The sequence below is a fragment of the Colossoma macropomum genome, unplaced genomic scaffold (assembly GCF_904425465.1).
Source record: "Colossoma macropomum unplaced genomic scaffold, Colossoma_macropomum, whole genome shotgun sequence".
NCBI classification, from domain to species: Eukaryota; Metazoa; Chordata; class Actinopteri; order Characiformes; family Serrasalmidae; genus Colossoma; species Colossoma macropomum.
This window is the reverse complement of record NW_023494791.1, coordinates 38,265,747-38,276,419: the sequence shown is the minus strand read 5'-3', so window position 1 is coordinate 38,276,419 and position 10,673 is coordinate 38,265,747. Positions and strand designations below refer to the sequence as shown.

The window sequence follows — 10,673 nt, the reverse complement described above, 5'->3', positions numbered from 1 at the left end:
GCTCTGCTGGGGAAATCATCAGGAGTACCAAGTTCTTCAGTGTCCACATCACAGAGAACCTCAGCTGGTCCCTCAACACCAAGTCCACAGCCAAGAGAGCCCAGCAGCACCTCTACTCCCTCAGAGACTGAAGAATGCTCATCTCCCCCCTCCCATCCTCACCATGTTCTACAGGGGGACTGTGGAGAGCATCTTGAGCAGCTGCATCATTGGTTTGGGAATTGCAGTGCCTCTGACCGTGAATAGTGAGGACAGCTGAGAAGATCATCTGGGTCTCTCTCCCCTCCATCATGGACATCTTCACCACATGCTGCATCCGCAAAGCCACCAGCATTGTGAACAAACCCATCCATCCCTCACACAGACTTTTTTCACTGCTGCTGTCTGGCAGGTTTCCATCAACTATGGTTATACACAAATTCCTAAAGTTTTTGTGTATCAATCTGGTCCAGCAGCTGAAGGACTTGATCCGGAACCTGATCTTTGTTATTGAACACGTGGTATCGGCCGCTGCACTTCTTGATGAAATCCAAAAGATTTTAGTTGTTACATACAAACTGATGAATATTCTGCTTCCCAAGTTGATGTCCATGTGTGAACAGCACCATGGTGTAGCTGGAGGACTCCTTGCCAAAAATTGCTTGAAATGTCAAACAGACCTGGAGAGTCAATAACAGTGACGTTTCTTTGATTCACATTGCTGCTGACTTTATCACACTGTGAGGTTACAGAGGAAGAGGAGATCTCAGATTTGAAGGCTTTTTTTGCGCAGGATGGTGTTTCCTGTTGCACTCTTGCCCACACCCGTCTTTCCAGTCAGCAGGATCCGAAGCTCATCAGTTAATTCTTGCGCTGTTGAATCATTAAATTAGTTGTGTTTTTGTATTTTTATAGCATTGTTCTGATTTTAGAGTACATACCTTTGTCACTCACAGAGCTGTTCTGTTGCTTGAAAGTCTGGGGAGAAATTTTGAACTTTGTCAGTTGGTTGTTTTCTTAGCAGCACAACACACAACTCATAACACACAAAAGCCTGTTAGAGTAAAAAATGAAATATTAATTATACAGTAACTTGTAGTCTATATACAACTAACATGTCTCTATCTAGAAAATAATGTTACAGTTAACCTATACAGTATATGTTTTATCTGTGAGGCTGGGTTTAAGAATTAGAGAGAACATTTTGTAAAATATCTACAATGTCAATATACAGAAATACAAACCAAATACATGAACAGCTACATTTCCTGACACATATCTGTAATCCAATCACTACAGTTAGAACAGAGGATACCAGCAGTTTAGAAAAAGTCAGCCAGGTCCTGGACGGTGCTGACTGTCCTGTACCAACTTGCTTTTTAGAAGCTGAGGGGGAGTTGGAAGTGTTTTCTGAAAAATAAATAAATAAGTAAATAAATAAAGTTTACAGCAAAGTCTGGACACTATTAGAGTTAAGTACTTGAAGTATTTAGACACACTGAAACATCTGAAGAGGTTGGATTTTACCTGCCATTGCAGTTGAGAATCTCATTCACTCACAGTGATGGAGTTTCATGTTCCTTCAGTGACGCGCTTCTCTTTTTGTTTCTTCATGGAAACAAAACAGAAACTAAGAAAAGGAAAACAGACTCAAGAGTCGATGGTTGTCCTCAAATATGGAGTTTGACCTGAAGCAGAGCGAAAATAGTAGAGATGATTTTTATTGTCTCATTTGTAAATAAAGTGATATAAGAGTGTGTTTGTGTTGTAGGATCATGTTTCTAGAACACTTGCTGTTTGGGCTAAGCGCCAGCATTTGCTACTCTTGGTAAGTTGTGTTTTTTTCTGGGCGGTTCCTTTAGTTCTTGTAAATCTGAGTTTAATGAGATTATTGTATTACTAATCACAGGAAGATGGGGAGAAAGAAGCTGAAGGAGACTGACAGGACTGAAGGAACAGATCTGATGGAGGTTAGTGATCAAGAAGAAAGCAAGAGAGAGAGAGAGAGAGTCGTATAAGCTTTCGGTTAAAATTAATACTGAATTTAATTGAACTTCACTGAGAAAATATTTGAGACCATCATGTTCTTTCTAATTGCACCAACTGAGACTGAACTTACCTAAAATCTGTTTGTTTGAATAATGTGTTTCGGACCTCACAGCTTTTCTAAGAGAGAGGAGAGAGCATTGATTGACTTCAGTACCTTTGCTTGATCTGTGCCTGTTGTAAGTGGATGGATATAATGTTGGTCATACTGGCTCTGTGCTTAATACAAACAGATCTACTGTGTGCCTGTTTGATCAAATAAGCATTTTTACTTAACATGGCTGATGTACTTGACATTTCCTGGATGTTGCAACTCTAAAAGTGCATTATAAACATTTTGGAACCATTAAAAAATTCTTTATGGGGACCATAACCCCAGACCCCCTTAGTACAGGCTTAGGCCCCCAGTCCATGAACCTCTAGTGACAGGGCCCTGAGATTTATTACACACTTCTAAAGTTGTCACATGTGGAATTAACAGTTTTATTCCACACCTCCTTAAGAAAAAGAAACCTTCACTCAAAATGTATTGTTGGATTTTCTTTAAAATGTGAAGTGAAGGGGTCCCACACAACTGGCTTAAGTAGCTTTTAAGATGCTCAATTGAGCAACAATACTCTTCGTAGAATTACACTCAGCAGTAAGTTATATGGTGACTTGCACTTACTAATAATGGGCCTCATTCACCAATAAGGCTTGAGTCTTTCAGAAGGAAAGATGGGCAGCGGTTCACCACTGTGTGAAAGACTGTGCTGTCAAATAATGCAAAAATTCAAGAATAACTTTTCTCAACAAAAATAACAAAGAACTTTGGAATTACATAATCTATGGCACATAATATCATTAAAAGATTCAGAGAATCGAGAGAAATCTGTACTCAAAGGACAAGTCCAAAAACCAATATTCAGTGGCTGTGATCTTCAGGCCCTCAGACAGTGCTGCATTGAAAACAGACACATTCTGTAGTGGAAATCATTACATGGGCTCAAGAACACTTCTGAAAACCAATGTCTGTGAACACAGTTCATCACTGCATCCACAAATGTTTTTACAAATGTCTTAACAAAAGTTATAATAATGAATCACATATAAACAGGATACAGAAAAGCTGGAGGCTTTCAGGGAAGGCCTTGTTTATTTGAGCACGACAATGACAAACATTCTGCATGTATTATAAGAGCAGGGCTCATCAGTAAAAGAATCTGGGTGCTAAACTATCCAAAGCTATCACCCCTGAAACATTTGGCGCATTATGAAATGAAAAATATGACACCGGAGACTGTTGAGCAGCTGAAATTCTCTATTAACCAAGAATAGGAAAACATTTTGCTTATAAAACTACAGCGATTGGTCTCCTCAGTTTCCAAACACTTACAGAGTGTCCTTAAAAGAAGAGGTGATGTAACACAGTGGTAAACATACTCCTATCCAAACTTTTTTTTAAACATGTTGCTGGCATCAAATTCAAAATAGGCATATATTTAAAAAAAACAGAAAAAAATAACAATACATTTTCTTAGTTTCAAAATCTGATATGTTGTTTTTTGTACTATTTTCAATTAAATATAGAGTTTAAATGATTTGCATATCATCACATTTTGCACAGTGTCCCAACTTTTTTGGAGGGGTTGTACATAAAATCATCATTTAAAGGTTGCTTTTTGTTGGGAGGTGGCTGTCTCAAATCCCTACCCCTGACTTGTGTAGCGAACACTGGCTGAAACTAGGTTTGGCCTAGGTTAGTGTTTCTAACGTATCAACAACCCAAAGTTAAGGGCCTTTTGGCTCCAGGAAGTCTGGAATTGAGGTGTAAATCTGTCGGCTTAATACCCCCCAACCCCAGACTCAGTCAGATTTACAGCTGAATCAAGAACCAGCACCCCTCTCCCTTGACCTAGAGGGCAACAGGACAACGCCTCCCTGGATTATTGGCTACATGGCCCTCCAAAGTCCTGTGGACAACCTTATCTTTAAGTAACAGAAAGTACATTTCTAAGGTATATGTCCACTCCAAACTGCAACCATTTGTTAGAACTCTTTTTAACTAAACTAGACATACCAAAAGCGGAAATCTTATGACTGTGGACGGCAAAGTTATAACTTCCTAAAGTCCCTAGGGATCTCAAGCATGGACCCAGAGCACCCCCAAGGGTGTATAAGGAACCCAAGAAACTTCTTGCTTGTCTGCTTGATTATTAACATTTATAAAAGTAGTATTGTAGCAATACTACTTGTTGTATTAATCTTGTTGTTGGGTAGTACCTAAATATTACCTGTATCTTTTTCTACTATTAAGTGCTAGAAATACGTAGAGTATAACTTTGATAACAGTCAGACCCAACCATTTAACTGCTATGAGTTTAGACCATTGACCAATATGTATCCTGAATGTGGTTTTCTTTTCTTTTCTTCCTTTGTTCCTTTTCTTTTATTGTCGATTTTATTTTTCATGCATTGGGTCATGTTTAGATATGATAGGCAAATAGTACCTGTGTTCTTTGACATGTGTTGTGTATCAGGTAACAAGGGTTAAACTCTCTCTTTGAAACATGCTTGAATATCCTAGTTGTTCATTCCTTGATTTTGAAAATTAAACCAATTTGATGATATAGAAATGTTTCTTTTTCTTTGTTTAAACTAGCTGACACAAAGGAGGCAGTGATTCTGGGGAAGGCATTCCTAAAATTATGCACAACCAATCAGAGTTGGAAACAACAAGTAGCTAGTAACCTTAGGTGAGGAGAACCTATCAGCACTCTGGCTCCACCTCCAAAGGGTAGGGCCTCCAGCCGAGCAAAACCAGAGTGCACCGCAAAATTGAGTTCAGATTCCTGCGTTCGCAACAAAGGGATAGCAAAGTTTCTAAGTTTGTGCCGGCCTTGTTCAGAAAAACAGGTCAGAAATATTAGAACGCTAAATTTTCAGATCTGAAACCTTTGTTTGTTTTGTAACTCACCTGTTTGTCTACACACCTTAAGTTTAAACCACCCTCAGAGAAGGAAGTTGGATATTTCTTGTCTGGCCAGGGAGGATATATCCATCACTTTCGATTCTGCTAAAGAGAAGTAGTTAGTTAAATTAGTATCACCAGCCTCAGAACCCTGATTGCAACCTGAACCTCACCAGCGGAGTGGGAGCGGTTCTGACGCCACGGAGACCCAGCATCGCACCCAGAGCCACGCACTGATCTGTGAACAGATCGACCATCGAAAGGCTGCCCAAGCTCCACCGTCAGACGGCCACGAGACGCCTCCGCCCAATCACTGACGGGAAGGCGCGTGTCCGCACGGAGATGCAGCATCCACGGGCAGCAAGGAGAGGAACCATTGCGTGAGCTCCAGCCTTCGATCGAGTCTGTCCTGAGACGACCCCGCCTGAAGTCAGCCCCCGACTCCAACGTAAGCTGGTTCCATCAATTTGCAGTCAGGGCCCTGACGCCAATTTATTTAATAAGAGAACTGTTATAGTTACATCCAGCCATATAGTTATTCCCGTCCATACTTAGGTTAATTCTCTAGAGGCTCTCCTAAGCGACTTCCCAAACCACACTGCCTCATACCATTTAGCCGTGAAGCACTCTAACTTACTCGAGCTATTTTGTCTTTCATTACTATCACTTTGTTTTGTTTTGTTTTCTGGTTTTATTTTCTATTGTTTATCATTGAATGTAGTCCAAAAGTAGTTTGATATTTAGCCAATAAATTCCCTTTTCTGAAGCATCCTTGGTGTGAGCGTTTCTCTCTCTTGCCCTGGTCTGTAGACTTCAACAGAGACCTCACACCCTCACATAAGGTTCTAGCAATAATAATATTAAAAACTGCAAAACCTGTTACACTTGTAAAAAAAAAATACTTACATATTTTGCATTTTTTTGTTTAATCTTTTGTTTTTAAAAAGATCCATTTGATTTAGTAAAAAGTGAAGTTGAAAGATTTAAGCTTAAATTTAAAGCAAAAAAAACTTTATTCAGAAAATTCTGTCCCACATTTTTCAGATTGATACCAAAAGAAAAAGAGTTTTAATCTATAGGCAGAGCCTAATTTTAGCCTCACCCCTGCATTTTAGAGCAGGAAGTCAGACTGCATCCCTGTCCCTCGTGGCCTCATGGTGAGCTGTTCAACCCCATTGTTTTGAAGTAAATGTGTCTCAAAGTCTGAAAATCAGTGTGGAACATTAAGATTTGTCACTACCAAAACATATATATTCTGCATTTTTTTCAGCTTTCTTGTGTTGTAATATAAATATGTTGATTTTGTGTGTGTACAGCTGTTCAAGGCTGTGTTTTCTGGGCATTTAATGCTAGTGTTTTTGAGTTCTGCTCAAAATTAGCCAAAATTGTCACTACTGAAACAGTCACTGCTGAAACATTTGGTAAAGTTTTGGTATTGTTATGATTGTTAGTGACAAAATGGAAAGATCAATGTTTTGTTTTTTAAAATAAACATAATTAAGTTATAGAGTCACTCAAAAAGATTAACATGATCAATTGAAACTTGATCTTTCTCATTTAATGTATAGAAGAGCGAATTACCAAATTACAAAAGCATTTCCAAAAGAAGAATTGTTACACCAAACATTTTGTTGGCGTTGAAGCACCACTGCCACTATGGCGAGTGAGTTGGGAGCCGTCTAGCGCTGGAGTAGCCAGACAACAAAACACTGGTTGTAAACATGCCTGCTAACCTACTACAGGAGCCCCACAATAGTCTTGGGAGTGAGATGTTTTGGTTTAAAGACTAGGAAAACTCCCTTCTGATGACATATCTTGAAGGTATTGTAGTGATATAACATCAATAGATAAAAACACGAAGGATATAAAATTGTGAATCTGTTAAACCGAAGAGGGATTCAATGCTGAACTGCAGAATATCACATAACAATAATGATAACAAATTCCACCTTAAAATGCGAAAGTCTCAAACTGAACACCTGCAAGGTGGATCTACAAGACAAAGGTGTGGTGAAGTCTGGAGGAGGACTTTGTGTAATAATGTGCTCTGTTATAGGTTTTGGATGGAGAACAGAAAGACTACCCATTGGAAGTGGTGCTGTTGTCGATGGTGGGGGAAGGCAAGACCGTTACCGGACGGACACAAGGAGTTTCCGTAGCGCCTCTGGACTGGTGTGAGCTGCAGGACAAGCTGGTGATGGTGATGGAGCGGCCGGTGCCCTGCAAGGACCTGACAGACTACATCAATGACATTGGTTACCTACTGGAAGAGGAAGCTAAGGTGAGAGACATTGTTCCTGAAAGACACTCCCTACTGAGCCTGGCTTTGATTTAAGCTACATGTACACAATTTTCCCCTTTAACCCCAAACAGAGTCATAGCTCTACACTGCAGCTATGAGGCTAATGTAGCTAATAAGTGAATGCAAGATTCAAGATTCTTTATCATCATTCATCAGCACACAAATGTACAGAAAAAGGATATGATATTTACTCTGGCTCAGTGGTCAGGATGGCTCCTACTAGTGTTTTAGTGAAGAAAGCAGCTTTTGTCCATTTTTATGGATAGCAGTAAGTTATAAAGTGTCAGAAACCTCAAGCAAGTCTGGCATACAAGCATATCGTACTGAACCAAGCTATGAATTTTATGATGGCCTTCTAACAAGAATGTCCTCCTTTTATTGTATTAACTCCATCCTCTTTCATACTGTAGGTAATCCTGAAGCAGCTAGTGGAGGGTATGATCGACATCCACTCTAAAGAGGTCCTGCACCGAGACATTAAGCCAGACAACATTCTGATACAGACGGACCCTGAGGGTCCGCATGTGCGCGTTCTGGACTTTGGCTGTGGCGACTTCTTGCGGAAGACCCCTACACCAGCTATTGTGGTATGGGTTTACAGTGAACACTGACAAAACTTTATTTTAGGAATATTCTTCAACACTCAGCTTCACGTTCATCAAACTGCCTTCTTTGGTTTGAAGAGCAGGTTTTGTCTACATTTTGAATTGTGTTTGAACACATGAAAGGTTTGAATGTTGATTAGTGCTGATGAATTTCAAGATGCACGAGTTTTTAAAATTCCATTTTCTATATTAATAATTTGTTATTTTATAAACAATAATAACTTATATAATTACAATAAATATTTAACCATTACATATTAGTCTTCAACAGGAATTTTTCGATGTATTCATTATTTGAAGTATATTGTGATCGAAAGTTATGAAATTATAATAATATGCTGTCATTATCTGTTTACAACAATGTTCTGTCACTTTATCTGCCTTGAGCTTTGATCACCACTTTTAGGATATTTTTAGAAATTTGAAAGTTTTTACAGCTACTAATAATGTGAAACATGAAACTGCACTGGGTTATCATCAGATTTACCATGTAAAACTGATTTTATATTGTACAAAGATCTTTTATATATTCCAAAGAAACCTTTTTGGCTCCTGTATTATTGAAAAGGTTGATTGTGGATTTTTACACAGTAGTGTTTATAGTAAAGTCTACAAGTGTCCACTCACCGTCACTGTTGTATTTTAAAGGAAAGACTGAATACACTCCTCCTGAGTGGTACCTGCAGAGGCTCTACCAGGGTGAGCCGTGCACTGTGTGGCAGATTGGAGTTGTGCTGTTCTACATGCTGACTGGAGCGCTCCCCTTCCACAACCGCAGAGAAATCATTAGGGAGGAGCCCGACATACCATACTACCTGTCGCAAGGTGAGTGTGGACACACAGTAGTCTGCAGAGAGTCTTCTCTGTGCAGTTATTGTCCAGACATCTGTGTGTGTGTTCACGTACATCTACAAAGACACACAGCTCTTGAGGGGGGGGGGTCCTCATTTACAATGTAGCTGAGAGCCACAGGAAGAGTAAAAAAACACATAACAAATTAGGATTGTTCAAATAAAAAATTTGTGCCAACTTGATTGAGATGCCACACATTTTAACTCTAGCAATTCCTTGACCACATGAGAAAATCGTGAACAGGTGTGACCCAGAACTTTTTTTAACACCTCCGATTGATTGTTAAAATAAAGATTCTAAAGTAAAGATAAAATAATAAAAGAAAACATTTAAAAATATTAAAGAAATACACAACAATAAAAAATGGTATATGATAATAATTAAGAAACAGTAAAACAATATTAAAAACAAAATATTAGTAAAAATATATAAATAATAATGATAATACTTATAATAATAATGATAGTACATAAAATGGAAAAATAAAGATAAAATAAATAGATACATAAAATATTTAGCTAAAAAGGTTACAAACAGAACTAAAATAATTAGAAAGTAAAATTTCAAAAACCCTAGGAGAAACAAGCGAATCAAGTTTTAGAGTACCTTGTACACTGCTACTTGCAATATGAATATTTTGGTTATTTTATATATAATAATAACTTACATAGTGTGGATATACACATTAGAAACTATTTACCAATTTTATTTTTACATATTTTTAATTGTATATTTTAAAAATTCTGCCAGCTAGAAGTTTTTGAAATGATAAGTAACATAAATAGAAGCACCTTCACCCACAAAGAACCAAATAACTTTGTGTTCAGAAGTTCTCTCTCTCTCTCTCTCTCTCGTCTCTCTGTCTCTCTCTCACACAAAAACACAGTTCTGACTAATGGTCTCTCTGTGTCTCTACAGAGTGTGAGGATCTGTTGAGGAGCTGTCTGGACAAGGAGTCTCGAAGCAGACCATCTCTCCACGACATGCTGCAGCATCCCTGGCTACAGTGACTCCCACCAACCTGCTGATTTTTTTTTGGGAGAAACATCTTTATTACTTTATTTATTATTCTTAATTTTGTGCTGTTCATTTAGTCCCCTTTATTAAGTGCTTTTATTTTAGCATCATTAATGTAGTACCTTTATTTTATCTTGCTTAATTTAGTACCCTTCTGTTAGTACCCTTAATTAAGTACCCTTCTGTTAGTACCCTTAATTTAGTACCTTTTTTATAACCCTTAATTTATCACTTTTAATTTAAAATTCTTAATGTAATACCCTTAAATTTAGTACACTCAATCTAGTAATCCAATTGTATTTTCCTACTTTCCTACTACAACTTATACACAAATAAAACACATACGATACGTATACATATGATTTTACATCATGACTCAGTTTGTCTTTGTAATGAGCAGTGGTGTAAGTACTGGCAGTGCAGGTGGGACAGTCGCACTGAGGCCTGTAGCATAGTAGTACAGTTTACATATTTTACGCTCATGACTGATGGTTTACTATGATAGCTTAAAAGTACACGCCTACCTTAAACACTAAGCTACATTAGTGCCAAATTGACTGCAATGTAACGCATTTTAACTTTAGCGATGCTTTGGCCACATGAGAAAATCATGAGTGGGTGCGACCCATTACTTTTTTAACACCTCCAAAGTTCAGTCTTACAAGTTGGTTGCATTTTCTGTTTTTTTCTCGATCCAAGTAATCTCAGGTCATGTTGTGTTGTATTTGGTTCTATATAGCATCTTTTTGAAAATGGTTCTGTATAGCACTGAAAGGTTCTTCTGTTGTTATAAGCTTAACAGTAGCAGAACCCTTTTTGGTGCTATATAGAACCATTTTCACTGAATTACTAGTCACAGTCAAATTAAACTTGATTTCTAAACTGATCAGTGTGTTACAATTCTGATATTATTTATGCAATA

At 38.1% G+C, this 10,673-nt stretch overlaps 1 protein-coding gene across 1 annotated transcript; it reads left to right on the top strand.

The window, feature by feature from the left end:
- The first annotated feature begins 290 nt into the window (after window positions 1-290).
- LOC118811089 (serine/threonine-protein kinase pim-2-like) lies at window positions 291-9,744 on the top strand. Its single transcript, XM_036575297.1, has 5 exons — window positions 291-335; window positions 7,032-7,256; window positions 7,688-7,877; window positions 8,531-8,707; window positions 9,653-9,744. The coding sequence occupies exons 1-5, from the start codon at window positions 291-293 to the stop codon at window positions 9,742-9,744; spliced, it is 729 nt and encodes a 242-aa protein (XP_036431190.1).
- Window positions 9,745-10,673: the final 929 nt, after the last annotated feature.

Coding starts and splice junctions, on each gene's coding strand:
- LOC118811089 (XM_036575297.1), top strand. CDS start 291: ATGGACATCTTCACCACATGCTGCATCCGCAAAGCCACCAGCATT. Junction 7,257..7,687: donor TACTGGAAGAGGAAGCTAAG/GTGAGAGACATT, acceptor TTCATACTGTAG/GTAATCCTGAAGCAGCTAGT. Junction 8,708..9,652: donor ACCATACTACCTGTCGCAAG/GTGAGTGTGGAC, acceptor GTGTCTCTACAG/AGTGTGAGGATCTGTTGAGG.